Source organism: Sturnira hondurensis, unplaced genomic scaffold, assembly GCF_014824575.4.
Source record: "Sturnira hondurensis isolate 20B ecotype Veracruz unplaced genomic scaffold, ASM1482457v3 Scaffold0014745, whole genome shotgun sequence".
Classification (NCBI taxonomy): Eukaryota; Metazoa; Chordata; class Mammalia; order Chiroptera; family Phyllostomidae; genus Sturnira; species Sturnira hondurensis.
This window is the reverse complement of record NW_028087376.1, coordinates 2,850,526-2,871,331: the sequence shown is the minus strand read 5'-3', so window position 1 is coordinate 2,871,331 and position 20,806 is coordinate 2,850,526. Positions and strand designations below refer to the sequence as shown.

At 45.2% G+C, this 20,806-nt stretch overlaps 1 protein-coding gene across 1 annotated transcript in view; it reads left to right on the top strand.

Moving 5' to 3' along the window:
- Positions 1–20,806, top strand: part of HYDIN (HYDIN axonemal central pair apparatus protein) — a 306,600-nt gene that overhangs the window by 244,546 nt on the left and 41,248 nt on the right. The window contains exons 52-62 of the mRNA XM_037063680.1: positions 1,481–1,580; positions 4,901–5,000; positions 6,647–6,815; positions 7,809–8,047; positions 9,221–9,338; positions 11,674–11,878; positions 12,584–12,819; positions 14,786–14,937; positions 15,048–15,237; positions 18,899–19,001; positions 19,226–19,504. Coding sequence (XP_036919575.1) covers positions 1,481–1,580; positions 4,901–5,000; positions 6,647–6,815; positions 7,809–8,047; positions 9,221–9,338; positions 11,674–11,878; positions 12,584–12,819; positions 14,786–14,937; positions 15,048–15,237; positions 18,899–19,001; positions 19,226–19,504 — 1,891 coding nt within the window. The remainder of the gene's footprint in view (positions 1–1,480; positions 1,581–4,900; positions 5,001–6,646; positions 6,816–7,808; positions 8,048–9,220; positions 9,339–11,673; positions 11,879–12,583; positions 12,820–14,785; positions 14,938–15,047; positions 15,238–18,898; positions 19,002–19,225; positions 19,505–20,806) is intronic.

The window sequence follows — 20,806 nt, the reverse complement described above, 5'->3', positions numbered from 1 at the left end:
TCGTCTGGTGAACTCACTTTTTAAAATCTGTGTATCTCCCTGTTTTCCTTACTTACCAAGTGTATCTCCACCACCGCCACCACTAGTGGGGAAGCAAAGGAAATAGAATGCTCTGGGTATTTGGCATCTGTAGGTAGAAAAGTAGTATTTAAATTCTGGAGCTCATAATTCAAGGTCTTCTGTTTCTCCCTCCTGCTCTTAGCCCTTCTTGTCATTTCTGTCAGAAGGGGGGCAGCAAAAGAAACACGGTAAAACTAAAGTTGATTCAGTTTTTTTCCATGAGGCACTGGTGAAATGCTTGGTGAAAGAAAAGAGAAACTATAGTAAAAACTTGAGTTGGGTGACATTTACAAGTTTTCCTCTTGGCAACCAGAGCACAAATAATGGGGAATGGTGACTATTCAGCTATTCAACTTGAGGCTTCAGGAGAGAGGTAGGTGGTCTCTGGACAGACACAGGAGAACCATACCCACTGCCCAGTGGCCCTTCACCTTGACAGATAGACCCTTTATTGTCTCCCCTCCCCCCATTAATCTCAGGAATCAATGATCGGGTCCAGCTGACAGCTGACACCAGTTTCTCAGGACAGTAAGGGAAGAATTACCACCGAGGATGACAACAGAGGGGACAGTGAGCAAGCGGAGGCTTGATGTGGTTCTTGCTTTTTTTTACACTTTCAACTTTAATAGTAGTAATGTTTATATGTAAATAAAGCATTTGAAATTTCCAAAAGAAAAACATTAAACATTTATTTTACATGAAAAATCAAGTCCTTTTCCCATATATTGAACTAGAAACAAAGTACAAAATAATTCAGGTTTATAAAATTAATAGATCCCTGGCTGGTGTAGCTCAGTTGGTGGGAGCATCATCCCACAAAGCAAAAGGTCACTGGTTCAACTCCCGATCAGGGTACATGCCTGGGTTGCCAGTTCAGTCCCAGGTCAGGGTGAATACAAGAAGCAACCAACTGATGTCTCTCTTTCACATCAATGTTTCTCTCTCCCTCTTTCTTCCTCCCTTCCCCTCTCTCTAAAAATTAAACCAATAAATAAGCATTTTAAAAATTAGTAGAACAAGGATGATTTAAAATATACAAGTTTTCTATTTCTGCTTTCAGAAGAATACTTTTCAAGTTTATTTTATTTAAAAGTTCTAAAGAACACTGTTCTGTAATGTATACTTGCAGCCCAAACTTCAGCAATGTCACAACAGCCATGCAAATAACTGAAACCCAGGAACTGGATGAGACAGAAAATGCAGTCTCTTTCCCCATTCTTATACTGCCGATCTGCCCCAGCTTCCCCCAAAGGGTGTTATGAAGAACACTGTAATCCTGCCAAATGCTTAGTAAAGACAAAAGTTAAATGCATTTGGAAAATATTCCTCTCACGCCACATGGAAACACTGTGTGTTGTGTAGTTCAGGCTCTGAGCACCTGGCGGGCCCTGCTTCTACTGAAGACTTTCCCCCCGGACAGGTATTGGACACGGAAAACCTCGTGGGCGTTGTCCAGATTGAAAACATCCTGGTCCTTGCAGAATCCTATGACATCGCCTTGGACATCACCTTCCCCAAAGGTCTGTGGACCCCTTCGCAGAGAGGGTGTTTAGAAGTCACAGCTTTTAGTGCAGTGTAGCTCTCGTGAGAGGGAAGTCGCAGGGGTGACCAACCCTCGGCCCAACACAAAATTGTAAATGTGCTTAAAACCTTTTTTTTTTACCACTGGTTTTCTTTAGTGTTTGTGTATTCAATGTGTGGCCCAGAGACACCAAAAGGTTGGACACTCAAGGAAGGATTTGGGGGGGGGTAGAATTTCAGTAAATAATAACGCAAGCCCCAGAGTGGTGTTAACAACATTACTACGAATCTCAATTTCTCCAACTGGAAACAACAGTGGGGGAGGGGTGATAAATGTAAAATTTGCAGTGCTTTTTTCTGAGCAGTTGTCTGAGAGCAAGCATCTGTCTTCCTGCCTGTATTTGTTTCCTAGAACAGCTATAACAAATCACCATGAACTTTGTGGTTTGAAACAATAGAAATTTACCATCTTGCAGTTCAGCAGATAAGAAATCAAAAATGGGTGTGACTGGACTAAAATCAAGGTGTTGGCTGGGCTGTAGTCCTTCCTGGAAACTCTGGGCTAGAATCCGCTGACTTGCCTTTTCCAGCATCTGGAAGCACCCACACTCCCCGGGTCATGTCCCCTTCCTCCACCTTCAAAACCGGGATGTTGGGTCAAGCCCTTCTCTGGTTCTCCCAGTTTTGTCTCCCTCTTGCATTTTTTTAATATATATATTTTATTGATTATACCATTACAGTTGTTCTATTCCCCCCCTTCATTCCCCTCCACCCTGCACACCCCCTCCTCCACCATTCTCCCCTCCTTAGATTATAACCACGTGTCTCAAGTTCTTTAGATTCTATATTTCCCCCACTATTCTCGCCCTCCCCACTATCTATTTTCTACCTACCATCTATGCTATTTTCTGTGCCTTCTCCCCGCTTCTCCTCCTCCCGCTCCCCTGTTGCTAACCCTCCATGTATTCTTCATTTCTATGGTTCCACTCCTGATCTAGCTGTCCTCTTGGTTTGCTTTTGTTTTAGGTGTGGTTGTTAATAACTGTGAGTTTGCTGTCCTTTCACTGTTCATCTTTTTCATCTTCTTTTTCTTATATAAGTCCCTTTAGCATTTCATATAATAAGGACTTGGTGATGATGAACTCCTTGAACTTGACCTTATCTGAGAAGCACTTTATCTGTCCTTCCATTCTAAATGAAAGCTTTGCTGGATAAAGCAATCTTGGCTGTAGGTCTTTGGATTTCATGACTTGGAATACTTCTTTCCAGCCCCTTCTTGCCTGTAAGGTCTCTTTTGAGAAATCCGCTGACAGTCTGATGGGTACTCCTTTGTAGGTGACTGTCCCCTTCTCTCTTGCTGCTTCTAGGCTTCTCTCCTTCATTTTAATCTTGGCTAGTGTAATTATGATGTGCCTTGGTGTGTTCCTTCTTGGGTCCAGCTCCTTTGGGACTCTCTGAGCTTCCTGGATTTCCTGGAAGTCTATTTCCTTTGCCAGACTGGGGAAGTTCTCCTTTATTATTTGTTCAAATAAGTTTTCCACTCGTGGCTGTTTCTTTCCCCCTTCTGGTACCCCTATAATTCAGATGTTGGAACGTTTAAAGATGTCCAGGAGGTTCCTAAGCCTCTCCTCATTTTTTTGAATTCTCATTTCTGCATTCTTTTCTGGTTGGATGTTTTGTTCTTCCTTCTGGTCCATTCCATTGATTTGAGTCCCAGTTTCCTTTCCATCACTATTGATTTCCTGTGCATTTCCCTTCATTTCAATTAGTTTAGCCTTCATATGTTCCTCTAATTTGTGACTATAATCAACCAGTTCTGTGAGCATCCTGATAAACAGTGTTTTGAACTGTGCATCTGATAGACTGGCTATCTCCTGGTCGCTTAGAGTTATCGGCTCTGGGGCTTTGAGTTCTTCTTGAGCCATCTTTTGGATTGTTCCTGCCTGTCAGGATCGGAGTCCTAGGTCTTCACCAGAGCAGGGCAACTCAGTCTCTGGGTTGTGACTCTGTACGTGGGGGCGGGGTCAAAGAGGAGCAATGACGGTTGGTTCCGTCTGCCGCCTGCAGTTGCCACTGTCACCAGGGACCCAGGCGTTTCGTCCCACTGCACTTGAATGTGCCACCGCCATCAGCCCTCCGCCACTGGGTTCACCCACTGGGGCCTGCGTGGTCCGTCTCACTGTGTGCGAATGTGTGACGGCGGTCAGTCTGCCCCACACCCTGACTGAGTCCAAGCTGCCTGCGCGCCTGGGTCAGGGGATCTTTCCTCCCCGACCCTTCTCCGCTGCTGGCTCCGCCCCTCTTACCGTCCTAGTTGAAAGGTTCGTTGTTGTCGGACTTCCGTATAATTCAATTTTCTGTTCTTTGGCTGCGTCCTTGTTCTCCAAACCTTTGTTGTATTCTAACTTGGTTGTGGTAGAAGGCATAGTGCTTCCACCTATACCTCCATCTTGGCGGAAGTCCTCCCTCTTGTAATTTTAAGGATCCTTAAGATTATACTCAGCAATTCAGAGAACCCAGGATAATCTCCTTGTGTTAAAGTCAGATGGTAAATAACCTTAATTCCCCACTGCCATGCAAACTAGCGTATTCACAGGTTCCAGGAATTGGCATGTGCCTGACTTTGGCGAGGGTGGTGGTATTCTGCCCACTGCACTGCACTGCCCTGTCACCCAGGTTAGATCCCTCCCTTGAACTTGCCCTTTCCCCTCATCCCTCCTTTCTCTGAGAGAGATCCTTCTCAGTAAGACCCTCAGGCTGCCAGAGCTAATGTTCACCTAGACATCATCAGTGTCATGTGCCAAGGTATTCATTACAGCATTATTTATAGCAGTGGAAGGTGGGAAATCGCCTAAATGTCTATCGATAATGGAATATTGTTACTGTAGAAATAACATTATGAACCATGGGACAGCCACATCTTGATATATTCTGCAACCATCAACATCACATTGAGGAGTTCTTAATTATGTGTGGCTGTACTTATGAGATAATCCTAAGTGAAGCAATAAAAATTCATATGTAATACCCCAACTCTGCATAGTATACACTTGGTCCACATTTTTTTTTAAATACTGAAAATTTTAGGTCCTGGGGTGGAAGCCAGAAGGGACTTCCCCATTGAACTGGGCGCCAGAGCAGTGTCTGCTGTTTGCTAAGACAGAATAACAACAGGTTTTTCTAGCCACAGTGTTTTCAGAAAACAAATTCTCTAAGGTTGTAATCATGGATTTTCCATGTGAACTTCAATAGGAAGTTCCCTTGCTTCTCACTCCCATGCCCACTCACCCCTCCCAACCCCTGCCCCTGGCCTCTGCAGGAGCTGAAGGAGGCCTCGATTTTGGGATTGTAAGGGTCTTGGAAGAGGTGAAGCAGTCCCTGCAACTGAAGAACCGTGGGAAATATGAAATCATGTTCAGGTAACCTGGACACCATCAGGCATGTGTTTGTCCGTGTCCACTCATGGGGGGGAAGAATGTGTCTGGGAGATTAAAAAAAAAAAAAAACATTGAGGAAATCCTAAGAACCATCTCTGTTTTTAGCCTCTCCTGGTTTCAATGAACGGAATTCCAGCTGCTAAGAGAGTAGAGATTCTCACACTGTTCTCAACTCTGTGACTTTGTAGAAACCTTTTCGGGCCCTCTGCGTGCCCCCGGAGCCACTGGGTCTGGGTGGGGAAAGAGCCCAAGGTGGAGAAGTTGTGAGGAGGACACACGGGGTGAGGGGAGGTCCTGGGGTCGGGGGAGAGACGATGTGGGGGACGTGGCCTCAAGCTGCCCTGCCCTCCTTTCAGCTTCTCTGGTTCATAAGTTGGCATTCTACATAAGATTTCATGTGAAGAAGAGATGTTCCAGTTTTCTTCTTTAACTTTAAGGACCAACTGCATTATACATTCTAAATGGCAGCCTGGGGGCATAGAGGTCCAGCTCATGCTCATCTCTTGTGATTAAAAGTGAAACACTAATAAGGGAGTTTCCTCAGAGAGGAAAGGGCGGTGCTGGGTGGAGAGAGGAAGGAGGTCACTCAGGTGGTGTCACAACCTTCAGTGGCAGTGCTAGCACCCATGGCCAGTCTGTCCCTGTGAAAGATCGTAACTTCCCCCAGAAGAATTCACAGTTGATCAAGGGACATCCCCTCGCAGACTTGGAAGAAATTCAGAGTATTCACGATAATAGTGTTCTTTCAGCTCAGAGAATGCTAAAATTAGAGATAATACCGTTAGTTAGGATGGTGTAGTGAAATAAATACAGATAAAAGCGTAACAAACCTAGAAGAAAGCCACTGGCACTTAGGAATAAACACCGAATGTAACTGCACCTGTCTGTGAGTGTTGTTTCAGATTATGTCAGGGTGTTTGTCAGCTCTGCCCCTTCAGGTTGCAGGGAACAGAGTCACCCTCGGGTTGGAGCAAGTGATCAGCGGTTTGTGCAGGGAGGTGAGAAAGTGCAGGCACCTTTACATGCAGCCGTAGAGTGACTGGGTCTCCTGGGGCTTGGGGATGACACTTGGGTCCCCACAGCAACTCCAGGTGTCCCACCTCAACTTGAATTCCTTGCTCCTTCTCCTGTGCCCCTGCCATTTTCGTGAGTCTGCGTATCCCTGTGGTATCTCACCTCACCCCTGCTGGGCCACGACCACCCTTTCCAAGTGCCTCTGTTGCATGGCCTCTGTGCCTGCTTTCTCTCCTTCCTTAGATCCCCGTCTCTGCATCACTGTTGTTCTGTGTGTGCTGCATTCAGTCTCAGAGAAAGGCGGGAGGGAAGGAGGTGAATTAATGTTGTCGATCCTTATCCAACATCAAGTGTCCCTGTTGGACAGAGATCTCCTTCAAGGGCACCACTTGACCATGGGCTAGAGATGGCTATCTTTGCCTCAAGACCGGTCAGTCCCTGGCCCAGTCAATCCTGTCTAAGAAGGGGTGGTCACACAGTGTGATGCACAGTGAACACTGCTAGGCAGAGTAAACAGGGCCAGAGACGTGGCACTTAACAGTCGAAAGTCTCCTCTCTGGTATCTTGGATTCCCTGGATAATAATTTATACTGACATTTATTCTTGTCTTTCAGCTTCTCTGTGGACTCCGTAGGGATTCCTGTGACCAATATAAATTCTATGATTTTATTCCAACCCAAGAAGGGCTCACTGGCCCCAACAGAAAAGCCCACAAATGTCCAGGTGTTCTTTCATTCAAAAAAGGAAGTGAAGATAGAGCACCAGCCAATCCTGCGCTGTCAGGTAAGAGCTCAAAGGGAGGATTCAGTGGCAGGATCATAGGACTCATTGAAAAGAAGAGTTCATGGGCCTTAGCCGGGTAGCTCAGTTGGCTAGAGAGTCATCCTGACACGCCAAGATTGTGGGTTCAATCCCCAGTCAGGGCACATGTAAGCACCAACCAGTAAATGCATAAATAAGTGAAATAGCAAATTCTCTCTCTCTCTGTCTCCCCCACCCCAAATCAATAAATTGAAGAATCATTAAAGCGAAGAAGAACAAGAGTCCATGGTCAAACTCACACTCCAACGGGAGAAGGAGAGGTTGGCCTAGGTGGCAAGCAGAGATGATGTACCAGGGTTTGGTCCCCAGCAGGCAGACACAGGAAGGTCAGGTGGGAGGTATACAAAGTCACCAGAAACTGAGAGTGCCAGAAGGGACATGTGGACCCTGGTCTTTGGTGAGCACCTGAGACAAGGAAACTGAACTCAGTCATCAAGTGCAAAGGAAGAATGCAGCAGTGAACACAGAAGGCAAAGTTGGTCTATGTTAGCGACTTTCAATTGGTGTGCCACGGCATACTGGTGTGCCATGAGAATTTTTAGAACATGCAGCAACTGACTATTTAGTCAGAGAAACTGGCCTCTTTTCCCTTAGATTATCAAATTAAAAAATGACAATAGCCAACACAATAGCCATTTGGCATGGATAAATCAAAATTATACTTAATTTTTGAGAAATCAGCAAAAGATATTTTTGGTGTGCTGCAGAATTTTAGTAATTAGTTTATGTGTGCCATGAGATGAAAAAGGTCAAAAGTTTGCTGGTCTGTGTTGGTCCATGACTAGTACACAGTACATTGTATGTTAGTATTTGCTAATATTGTTGATGCAGTAATACAAAGAGAATGAAATGAACTTAGCTTCATGTCGATGATGGAAACGGGATGCATTAGGCAGCCATCGGAATTCTGGAGCTGTGTCGGTGCTGACGTCTTCCCAATCCTTGCCTTTCTAGATCATTGAGCCCAATATCGCCGAAGGAGGTGAAATCATCGCCAGCATCCCCATTAAGTTTTCTGTGAATGCAGTGTTCTCTAAGTACAGCATCACCCCCTCCTCCGTCATCAACTTGGGGGCTTTGATCTGCGGCACTCGTAAGAGCACCACCTTCGCCATAGAAAATCAAGGTGTTCTTGACTTCAGGTTTGGCCTTTATAGGATGACGGGGGTGAGCTCCATTCATCAAAAGAAAGTGTAAGACAAGTATTTGTTTAACTCACACTGTTCCCTGGTTAACTAGTGCTTTATATTGTACAAAGAGTTTCCATATGTTTTATCTAAATTCACCAAATTTTCTGTTGTATTGTGGATGAGGTCATGAAGAAATGACTCATCCAAGGTTATGCAAGAAATCACCAGTAGATCACAGTTCTGAACCCACATCTCTGACTCCAGATTTCACATACTATCTAATTAATTGACTTTTAATTAATTAAATGTGTTTTATTAATTAATTTTAAATTGACTTTCTAATAAATTGTTTTAAATCTGATAAAACAGCTTTACATCATTTATAATTGTTTTATATTTTTATGGATATCCTCTTTCATTTTTGCAAAGTTTCAATGTATTAAGAGATTTTTGGTTAAACTGTCTGAAGTCTCTTGTTTCCAAATTTAATTTCAATATAATTTTTACTTATTTTATAGTAACTTAATAATGTTTATTTATAGGTAATATATTTGTGTCTTACTTTAAATTGTTTTAAATTTATTTTTCATTTTAGCATACACAAATTCACGCAAAACACTCAAAAGAGTATAGAACTTAAGTGGTTCTGGTCATTAAGCAAGTGAATGCTCAAATATATAAATCTCTCAAAAGCTTAAGATTGCACCTCAAATACATTTGACTATTTTAGGGGAACTAACCACTAGGCAAACTAATTATTGGGCAAACTAGCTTCAAGTGAAGTGGACAGTTACCCGAAACCTGTGTTTGTGCTATTGCTTAAACTAAGTCTCAGAAATACCATGACTACAAATGTTAAGAAAAGGGACAGAATTTAATCCATTTGCCATTTCATTTTTTAAGTGAGATCAGGTAAAAGATTTGATGTCTACAAATAATTTCTACACACTGCGTTCCAATGAACTCAAGTAAACATTTAAAAATTATTATTCTCTTGCAGTAATGTTCAGTGTCCTTATGAACCACTCAATCCATACAATTACTGCATCATTTTCTCACAATTGTTGAATGAGTTTGGCTAATGATGAATGCTGACTATGCTACCCCGGGTCCTCTTGGGCAAAGAAGGGTCGTGCCCCATTCCTAGGACAAGGTACCTTGCAAGCAGACCGACAGGTGGTGTCTAATATCACCACCCCATTGTAAGGGTGTACTTACTCTTGCTTCTTTTGTCAGAACCAGCCATATTAGGCGTGCAAGATCCCGGGAAAGTGAGAACTTTTACAAGGTTGGCTCTTCCAAAACAACCAAGTTCTCGGAGTCTGTTCAGAAAGAAATAAACATCACTAGCCAGGTAAGGGCTCTTTCCCTTGTTCACAGAAACCCTCTGAGGCCTCCTTCCAGCTAGTTCTTGCAGCATTGCCTTCATTGAATCTACTATGGTGGGAATATTAAGTACTGTATTGAAATATCACTTTTAGTTTGGTTATCCTATTTTGCTTTAAAACTTTCGTTGGCTCCTCACTGCCTTAAAATTAAATTTAAACTCTTTATATATTCTAATTAACAACATTTTGTTTATAAGAAACAGAAGGTCATTTAGACTGGCTTAAATAAAAGATGTGGAGACTTCTACTTCTGGTAAGATGGAGTAGGTACATTTTTTTCCTATTCTTCCCAACCAAATACAACTAAAAATCATAGACATTATGAATAAAACAGATGGAGAGAAAAACAATCAGACCAAGTAGGGTCCTTGGGACCCAACGAACAGCATGGTGGTGAGTTCCCTGAGTTTTCTTTTTGCCTCATCTGTCTCATCTGGGCACTGAAGGAGCCAGCAACCCAGAACATCACCAGGTACAGACCCAAAAGAGGTCCCAATGGAAGCCTTCCCCCTCTAGCCAAAGAACCAGGAATAGAGCAGCCTAGCAAGACAGAAAATTTCAGAAAAAAAACTGTTCTGTTACGGTTGAACATGACAGAAAATCTATGATCCTACCCCACCAGTGCTAGCAAAGGACAGCGGGAAGACTTTCACCCCATCCAGGCTCTGCTGAGGTACTCCATTCCCTTGCCAGAGTGGTGTCTGGAGAACTCCCAGTCGGTAGCCAGGGGTTTATTAGCTCCCACCACCTCCACCATGGTCAGTGCACACACCACCTGGGAGCCTTGAGTTCCCCCAACCCAGTGGTAATGAGGTGGCCCTCCACCCCCCACCATACCCAGTGGACCTCCCTACCCCCTGGCATCAACAGGACAGTAAGGAAGCTCTCCTCCCCCCCTTGCTAGGGAGGTATCAGTTGAGGACGAGTGGGGAGCTGGCACTTCCACCCTTACCTGTCAGCAGTGAGAAGTCGGAGTGGGGGATCTGGACTACCACCCCTACCTGGAAGTCATGAGATGGTGTCCCGCCCCCTCTGCCTGACACCGGTGTCAGAGAAAGCCAGGTCGACGAGAAGGTTTAAATAAGATCCAAGGTCTCATAACACTCAAAACGTCCAGGTTTCAACTGAAAATTGCTTGTCACACCAAGAACCAGGAAGATCTCAAACTGAATGCAAAGAGTCGATCAACAGATGTCAGCACAGAGATGACAAGGATAGTAGGGCTATGTGACAGGGATGGCAGGGCTGTGTGACAGGGATGGCAGGGCTATGTGACAGGGATGGCAGGGCTGTCTGACAGGGATGGCAGAGCTGTCTGACAGGGATGGTGGGGCTGTGTGACAGGGATGGTGGGGCTATGTGACAGGGATAGTAAGGGCTATGTGACAGGGATGGCAGGACTGTCTGACAGGGATGGCAGGTGTGTGACAGGGATGGCAGGGCTATGTGACAGGGATAATAACGGCTATGTGACAGGGATGGTAAGGACTGTCTGACAGGGATGGCAGGGCTGTCTGACAGGGATAGTAAGGGCTGTGTGACAGGGATGGCAGGGCTGTGTGACAGGGATGGCAGGGCTATGTGACAGGGATGGCAGGGCTGTCTGACAGGGATGGTAAGGCTGTGTGACAGGGATGGTAAGGCTGTGTGACAGGGATGGTAGGGCTGTGTGACAGGGATGGTAAGGCTGTGTGACAGGGATGGCAGGGCTGTCTGACAGGGATGGTAAGGCTGTGTGACAGGGATGGTAGGGCTGTGTGACAGGGATGGCAGGGCTATGTGACAGGGATGGTAAGGGCTGTCTGACAGGGATGGTGGGGCAGCCAACATAAAAAGTGCTTCACAGAGCATTTACAAATACACGTGGAACAAATGAAAACAATCTCAGCAGAGAAAGAGGGGCCATAAAGAAGAACCAAGTGGAAATTTTGAAATGAAGAAAATAACCAAAATTTAAAATTTAATCAAGGGTTTCAACAACAGAGTGGAGGGGCGAGTCCGACGTGGATAGGTGTCATGCAATATGGAACATGTCTGTCCCCTGAAACTATCAGTCATGACTGGTCAGAGCAAAGGGTTCTCTCTGGGCTTCAGCTGAGACCTTGCTGGGAAGGAAGCACCGAGAGAGCCCATCCCTGAGGCCCTCCCTTCCTCTAGGACGAAAGAACTGGGGCCCAGGGAAAGCCTCTGGGGGAGCCCCCACCAGTCCCTCTTTGCAGCATCTCACCGCTCTGGTAGAAGGGCTCAGACTTGTCACCCACTCTGCCTCCAGCCCTCCCACCATCCCACTGTCTCCTACAGGTTCGCTTCACCCACGGCATGTTCACCGTGTACCCTGGGTTTGGCACCATCCCTCCCGGAGGAATACAGACCATCAGTGTTGACTGCGTGGCTGACCCTGTGGGCAAGTGTGAGGAGTTTATAGCTATTGATATCTCTGACCGAGACCCGAGAGACCATCCTGCTGGCATTCCTTACAGCCTGTTGGTGGAAGCCTGTGTCCCAGGTACTGAGCGCTCAGATGGGACAGCACCCCCAAAGGACCTTCCTCTGTAACACTCCTGCCCAGGCACATGTCTAGCAAACAGGGCTGCTATTTTGGGGACCTGAGAACTTCTAATATTTTCAGCCATATTTTTTCTGAAAGATTTATAAGGCATGTACACCTAGAGGAGGGTGTGCAGCTCTAAACTCCTAGTGTTCCTGAGTTTGGATTAGGATTCCCAGGGGACTGGTGTTCTCTGGGAATTGTGGTGTGGTAGGGTATAGCACAAGCCCCAGAAACACGGAACCAAGGCCTGGCTCAAGGCCAGGTCCTTCCCCGTGGGCAACATGCGCACAGAGAGCAATGGTCAGTGGCGGAGCATGTGATCATTTTAACCCAGCAAGATTTCAGATGAAGCACAGAGAACTTTTGCGTTGACGATAGACACCCTGTAGCCTCACACCAAAGTGAGCCCAACGCCTCCTTCCTTAAGCCAACCACAGACCCTAAGCTTACCCTCCTTACTATTGGGAGGAAAGGGGGTTGGGGCCTGATGACCCCCAAGAGCAGTACGAAAGAAGAAAGAATAGAACGTGCCCTATCACATACACCCTAGCTCTCCTCTGTGACCATCCTCTGTTGGAATCCACACCTCCAAATGAAGAATTAGATCAGCAGGAATCAGGCTATCGGGCTTCATCTCACAGTCTTCCCTCCACTCCCCAGCCTTTGTGACTGACAACAATGCCCTGATATTTGAGGAGCACCAGATCTGCAGCAGCGCCAACCTGCACAGCATGCTGCAGACCACAGAGACCAGGGGGCTGTTTGTGGAGGATGAAAACAAGTTCATCTTCAGCAGTGTCCTGGTAGGCCACCAGGCCAAGGCTCGGTTCAAGATCAGCAACATGGGAAAGATCGCCTGTGATGTGAACATTGTAGTTAAGCCTGTCTCCAACAAGGTGAGCAGCCCCACTGGGACCCTGCCCTCCACAGTTGGCAGAAAGCCAGGGAGAGGACTCTTCAAAACCCCTACTTTGGAACCTCTGTACCCGAGCAGGGATTATCTGGTACTCAGGCCCTGCTGGAAGTTACAGGAGGGAACTGGGCAGTCTCCCCTAGGCCAAGAGCCATGCATTTGACCCAGTGGGAGTCTCCTGTGGGTCCTGCTGTGATACACTAGTTCACAGGAGTGAGGAACTCAGTCAACCATAAAATGCTTACCTACCTATGGTGGGCACCGTATTGTAGGATAGCCAAGACAAGGGCCGGCTCAGACAGGCTGCCTCGGATCACATCCTCACCCAGTGAAGGACATCTGGGGAATATCAGATTTTAAGGATGATGTGAAATGGTGAGCATCTATTGAGCCCCTGCTGTATGCTAGGCACTGTGCTAAATCATCTACATCTGTTGGCCTCATTTTATCCTCACAAGTTTGTACCATGATTTTGTATTATTGTCCCCATTTTAAGTTAGAGAAATTGAGGCTCAGAAAAGCTAAATCCTTTCCCTAGGTCCCAGAGTCCAGGGATATAGGGCTGGGTTTAAAGCCAAGCTTCATAAGCATACAAGGTAAATAATAAGGGCCCATCTTCGGGTCTGCCTGACTTGAAACTGCGTTCCCCTCTGGGTGGACCACCCGGAGATCCTTTCTCCTCACAGTGGAATAGAAAATTTAGGAAGCTGAGAGAGGGCGGAGTTGGTAGGTGTCATTCACCCTCAGTTTCCAATCAGATGTGCTACCGGTTCTGCCCAGTCTTATCTCAGCAGCACGGCTCTCTGCCAAAAGTGGAATCTTGGCCCAGGCAGTCCTTGTGCCCCAGAGCTGTTGTTGTTCACAGGGCTGCTGGCGGTGGGGGGATCACCCAAAGGAGTGGCCTAGCCTAGAGCCAAGAGCAGAGTTTGCATTCCCAGGGGACTGCCACCACGCGGAGAGGCAGGGGTTGAGAAACTGTCTGATTTTTTCCATGACTTCCTCAGGCCCTGGTAACACCTGCCATTACTCTCTGACCTTATTCGGGACAAAGACGAAAGAAAAACTTCCTTCCTATTTTGTACTAAAAACATAAAAAGGGAGGAAGCCTGATTTCTAAACAAAGATTTCTAACAGGGTTTGCAGACACTCTGTCTTCTCCCCCACCCTAATTTATAGACTATCCATTGGAAAGAACAAAGAAAATTCAGTGCCTTCAGGTTAAGGACAAGAGGAAAGAGTCAGTCTTGAATCCTACCTGCCTTCCATGAGAACAAAAAATCCTTTTGTGGCAATCCCAGGGGTGCCTACAGTCTTCCCAAAACACTGCCAAAGATGGGGACAGAGCAAGTGCTGTGGGAGTTGTTCTAGGTAAAGCTCTTGGAGATACAAGGAGCAGGAACCTGCTCAGGACAGCCCAAACAACGGTTGCTCCAGGGAGTCAGAGACCTCAGCCAAGGGCAGGACACGCCGCCGTGCAGCCAGAGCTCGGTGGGACTGGGGCTGTTGCCTGAAACCCCCCTCTCAGGCCAGTAGAGGCTCTGTGCATCCTTCAAGGGCCAGGCGTTATTCACTCATGTCGTCTTTGTTGTTCCATTCTCTAGTCTGGATTCCATTTTGGCTCCACATCAGCAGTCCCCAAAGGTTTCTGGGCATCTTAATTTAGTTCAGAGAAACTGAGAGACAGAGATTGATGTCAGACTAAGATCTGGGTTAGTTCTTCCGTTTGAGTCAGAGATCACAGATCTAGCTGAGTCTAGTCAGCTATGGCTGACAGATGGGTCCCAGAGTCTCTAGACTCTTCCAGGGGCGTGATTGTGCAGGCAACAGAACAGGTTTACTGCAGAGCTTAGAGGAGGGAGATTTCCCTGGAGGGACATAGGGATAAGCAGCACGCCCTGTGTTAATACACAGTAGCTAACACACATGCCGCCCCTGCCACCCCACACCAGATCACTGCCCGCATCGTCGACATCTTTGAAGTGGAACCCAACAAGATGTGTATTGCCAGTCGCTCACATGCCTTTGCCACAGTGTCCTTCACCCCCCAGACCATGCAGACCTACCAGTGTATCTTCGAGGCCACCTTGGATGGCTTGCCCAGGTACCAGCTCCCCAGCAACCCCTCCTGCAGTAGGGCTGCAGGCCACACTCCGTGGAATGTCACTTTTGCCTTGCCAGGCTGACAGGCCTCCACCTCCCTGTTCTCTGCAGCAACCTGACCAAGAACCGAAACCTCGTGTTTGATATCGTGGGAGAGGGGAACCTCCCTCAAGTGACTGTGGTGCGGCCAATTCTCCATAACCAACATGGAAACCCCTTGCTCCTCTTTAAGAGGCTTCTTCTTGGTCATTCAGAGAAGCTACCTCTCATCCTCAAGAACAATGGCACTATCCCTGCCAAGGTATTCTGGAGGGTGAAGCATGGGTGCAGAAGGAGAAGAATCATTTAAAAGTAAGACCTCTGACATCAGGGTCCCTGCCATCTCTGATTTATGAGGACTTTTTGATGTTCCTCATGCATTAACCTTGGTAAGACATGGGACATGCTGAGGGAAGTCAGGCCTGGTCTCTACCCTGGAGGTATGCCTGTGAGCAGATGGCATAGTACACTAATTACTATGTGGAGCAATGTACAATGATACTCACCAAGTTCAACGGGTGGGATTATGGGTATTCTTAGTGTCTTCTTTATTTTTTTTGTAATGAACGTTTTATTTCTATTAAGGAAAAACAAAAGAAACCTCACTAGGGGTGAGAGATGTAATATCTGTAGAGACTTCTGATTCAGCAATTAAATTATGTTTTTATTTTACAAAAAAGTGTGAAATTTAGTAAGGGTTATGCAAAGGACTATAGGACTTTTGAAAATGACCTTGATCACATCTAGGATTTCAAGGAAGTTTCACTCTAAAATGACATTTGAGTGTCACTGAAGATGGCTGGGTTTTAGTTTGTGGGCACCACGGGGAATGCATCCCAGGTAGAGAAGGAAAACTGCAAAGGAAAATGCTCAGAAGCAAAAGATTGTAAAATGCAAACAGGACCTAGGAAGTACCAACGTCGTGAGAGCATAGTGTACAGGGAGTAGAGGGAGGTAAAAATAAAGGGTAAAGGAGCAACTTGTGGAGGACTTTGGATTCTATATATATATATATATTTTAATCATGCAGTATGTTATTACTATTATTGTTGTTGTTTATACAGTTAAGACTCATTTAGTTCTACCCACATGGTTATCATTTTTACTGCTTTTCATTCCTTCATCTCCAGCTTTCCACTGAAATCCTTTTCCTGCCTATTGAAGAATACTTTTTAGTATTTCCTTAATTCATGTCTGCTGGTGGTGAATTCTCTATTTTTACTTGAAAATCTCCACTTTTCCTTCATTTTTCATGTAATTTCACTGGCTATTGAAGTCTGGGTTAACAGTTGTTTTCTTTCAGCAAATGGGAGCTATTACTCCAGTGTGTTCTGGTTTCCATTGTTACTGAGATGCCAGCTTCAAGTCTAAAATGTTCTTTTAGGATAGTATTGTCCACCCTGGCTGTTGTTGCTCAGTGGATTGAGCACTGGCCTGTGAACCAGAGCATTGCAGGTTCAATTCCCAGTTAGGGCACAGGCCTGGGTTGCAGGCCAGGTCCCCAGTTGAGGGGGTGCGAGAGGCAACTACACATTGATGTTTCTCTCCCACTTTCTCCCTCCCACCCTCTCCTTAAAAATAAATAAATAAAATCTTTTTTAAAAAAAGAATGTAGTCTTTTCCCTCTAACTGTGTTTAACCTTTTCACTCCATATTTGTTTTCTGTTGTTTCAGTATTATGTGTCTAGGTAGGGATTTCTTGTCATTTATCCTTCTTGAAATTCACTGGGCTTCTTGATTCAGCAGTTGATGTCTTAAATCAGTTTTGGAAAATTCCTAGGCCTGTCTTCAAATATTGCTTTTGCTCCACTCTGTCACATCTCTCCTTCTGGGAAGCCAATTTACAAACACGTGGAAGACAATCTCAGTATATCCTAGCTCACAGCCTCACTGTGTTTTCCATTCGTTTCCCCTGGGTTTCATTGGGCATCATTTCTTTGGCCTTGTCTTCAGTGTGTTAACTTTCCCTTTACTCTAAGTAATCTTCTATTGAACCCTCCATTAAGTCTCATTTTCATGGAACAACCCCTCCTGCAGTAGGGCTGTTCCATTTTCAGTTCCAGAATTTCTATAAGATTGTTTTCAGTTCCAGAATTTCTATAAGATTGTTTTCAGTTCCAGAATTTTTATAAGATTGTTTTTCAAATCTGCATAACCAGTTTTTACAATTCTAGTTTCGTGCTGAAGTTGACAGACTTAGTTTTGATTTCCTGAACACAGTCTTCACAGCCATTTTATGGTCGATGCCAGATAACCCTGAAACCTGAAGTCTCCGTGGGTCTGTTTCTGTTCTTTCTGCTTATTTTTCCCCATATCATTACAGCTCCTCCTGTGCCGGGTTATCTTTGATCATGTGTTGGGTGTTTTATTTGAAAAGTTATTTTAAAATAATTGGATGAAGGATGATGTTATTTTTCTCCAGAAACAATTTGCATTCACTTCTACCTGGCATTAGGGACCACCTTGGGCTGGTTTTGGGGCCCGAGACGTTCTGGATCACAGAGGTGACTCGGAGTTGGGCCACTGTCCGTGAGAGGCTGGTGTGTACCCAGCCTACCTTTTGCCTTATTGTGCAGACCCCTGGGTGCCAGTCAGGAGCAAATGAAGCGCTCTTGTCCTTCACAGGACATTTGCCCTCTTAGCACCAAGCGACCATCAAGAACCCAGTTCACCCTCCCACCTACCCCTACGGATTGACAAATGGCCCGGGTCAGAAACAGTCCAGAATGTTAGGCTGCTGTCTGTGGATTTCCACATTCTCCCAGATCTGTGTCTGGTTACTCTTCATTATCTTAGCTCTGTGATGCTTTTAAAATTGTGGTGTTCCTGTGGTATTCTGCATTTCTTGTTGTTGTCTTGAGTCCAAGTATACCATTTCCCTGTGTTCTTTCAATTATTATGTTATTATAAATGTTCAGTCATGTAGTTCAGTGAATCCCTGCCCACCTACTCCCCATTTTCTAACTTTTCTCAATAATTTTTGCATATCGAGTCTCTCAGATTAACTTTACACATTGTTTTACAATGTTCCGCAAAAATTTCATTGGGAATCCTATGAATTATTTGGGAAGAATTTCTACTTTTAGAGTATTTAGGCTCTCCACAGGAATAACATTTAGGATTCCCACCCTTTTATTTAGCTCTTTCATGTCAATATTTTTTCATATAGTTCCTGCATATAGTTTTTTATTAAAGTTATTTCTGAATAAAGTAATTTTTATTGCAGAACCTTCCTCTATGATGTCACTGTTCCTCCCTCCTTTGTGCCTCATCTTTAGTATTATTTTATCTTGTTCTTGGTTTTCGCAATGGTGCCAGCATGACCATCTTCTGAAAATCTTTGCTGATATCTCACACCTGGTATCAGCTACATGATGTTAGTTTTTAAGTCACATACATGGCTCCCAGTGGGCCGAAAACATCCTTTTCCTCCAAGTAGTACAGGTGCCCACCTTGCTTATTCTCTTATCTTGGTGGGACACTCAACATGGCAACTAAGGCCCTAGCACCTAGGGGACACTGTTTTATCGAAACTCATTTTCATTCAGTTCCTCACAGAATCACAAGTACTCGTTTCCATTTGATTAGCCTGGAGTATGTTTTACAACTACCTCTGTCAATAACAGTGGCCTTGGCAACCCCGCTTTGACACTGCTTAGCTGACTGATCTGGAAAGTCGCCTGTACTCCCTTGTCCCCAGTTTCTCACTTGGCTAACAAGAGCTGAACCAAATTTCCTTTCTTCCTCTCTAGATCTAATATTTCTCCCATCTCCCTCTTAATAAGAAACAAAGCACTGGGCACCAGGTCCCATGGCTTGAGGTGGGTGGGGTGATATCACACACTGCACAGTATCTCACCATAGACTCAAAACCCATGAGCAGCCTGCAAGTATAACACTTGGTCCCGCTTTCCTTCTGCCAGCTGCACGTTGACCTGCAGGACCAGCTAGAAGTCTTCTCCCTGAAAGGGAGGCCCACCACCTCCTATATCTACATCATAGAGGAAAACACACTCCTGGCAAAAGGTAAGTTGAGGAAGAATAGCTTCCAAAGGACAAGGGGACCCAGTTAACTATTTTGTTAGGGGACTGATCGGGCCACAGACAGAGTGGGATGTCCAGTCTTGTCACCCAGGGCCACTCCCAGCAAGGTCCACTCCCACACTGGGGCTGCTTTCCCTTGAGTTAAGGTCTTTATGGATGCATCTTCCTTTAAACTGATTCTAAGTCGCTCTATCTCCTCTTTGCAGCAAAGAAGGCCCACACAGCCTCCCTGATCATTTCTCCTGGAGATGCAGCTGAATTCGATGTTGTTTTCCACTCCCAAAAGGTTGGGAGGATGACGGGCAGCATCCACTTGTCAGTGGTCAACAATCAGTATGAGGATACGATCATCCACATGGTAGGAGAAGGCTACGAGGACGACATCACCTTGGACAACATCCACGGGCTGGTGGCTTCCGCCAGCCAGGAGGCCTCAGATCTCTCTGAGGTCACTGTGGAAACAACCATGGAAGACTTGGTGGAAGGTGGGAGATGAAGCCGTGAGGTGTTGACAGCTGTTGGTTCTTGGATCAACAGTGAAATTTAAATAACAGATCACCTAGCTTCCTGGGAATTTAGGGCTGAATCTCCTCTCCATCACTGTGTGCTCTATAATGCCTGGCTCCGGCACTGCATTCATTCATGTGTCCCCTCAAGGAACATTTATGGAGCATCACTGTGCTCCTGCCAGGCACTACACCAAGCCCCAGAGTTCCAGAGCAATAGGATCCCCTGCCCTTAGGGGGATTGTAGTTTGAGCTCAAATTAAAATCTAGTCAATAAGCAAAATTCTAAATTCAAACTCCAGATTAGCTAAGAAGTGAACACACATCTCTCTGTAGTTTTCCCTGTTTCTATTAGCTGCTTACATTGACATTGTCTGCTTCATCTGAGCCATTCATCCTACACATTCCAAGAGAGTTTCTGGGCTTGTTTAATTAGACAGGGTGTGGGCTTGTGCCTTCTCTAGAGGATCATTCTCCACAGTCTGTCTACTGAATGCACTGAGAACCAACAGCATCAGTGTTAGCTGGGAGCTTCTTACAAATGGGAATTTCAGACCCTAGCCCAGCACCTCAGACGTGCCGAATCAGAACCTGCCTTTTAACAAGATCTTTAGGTGGTTTGTGTGCATAGTAAAGTTTAAGCCACCCTGCTCCTCAATCTATCAAGTTCTCCAGCCTCACTGAGTTGACTTTACTCTCTGGGGCAGGAAAAAATTTATAATACTTCATCATTATTCTCAAAAAGCATTTGCTAAGCACCCTAATTGTGTGCCTAATTGCTATGAAGTGAGGTATAAATACAGTCTCACAGTTGTTCTAGGAGCTTAATTGTTCTGGAAAGTAGCATTGCACAGTCTGTATAACATGAGTAAAAATCAACGTGCCTCGCCCCTGTTCATGGCTACAGGGTGGTATCTCTCTTATCAGAAGTCAAACAGGAGCCAGTAGTGAACTAGTGTGGCCACTAGTAGTGGCCACTAGTAGTGGCCATTTCTGAACTAGTGAACCCTAGTTCAGAAATCAAATTTCATACTTCTAATAGGCTTGCGAGATTTAGAAAATCGGAATATAAGAGTCCCCATTAAATACAAATTTGAAATATATGATGATTATTTTTTTAATTTAAGTGTGTCCCAAAATATTGCATGGGAATATATATACTAAAAATTACTCATAGTTTATGTAATTCAAATTTAACAGGGACTCCTATATTTTATCTGGCAACCTTAACACTTAGGAGGCCAAGGTGGACAGATGGACAGACAGATGAACAAATGGATG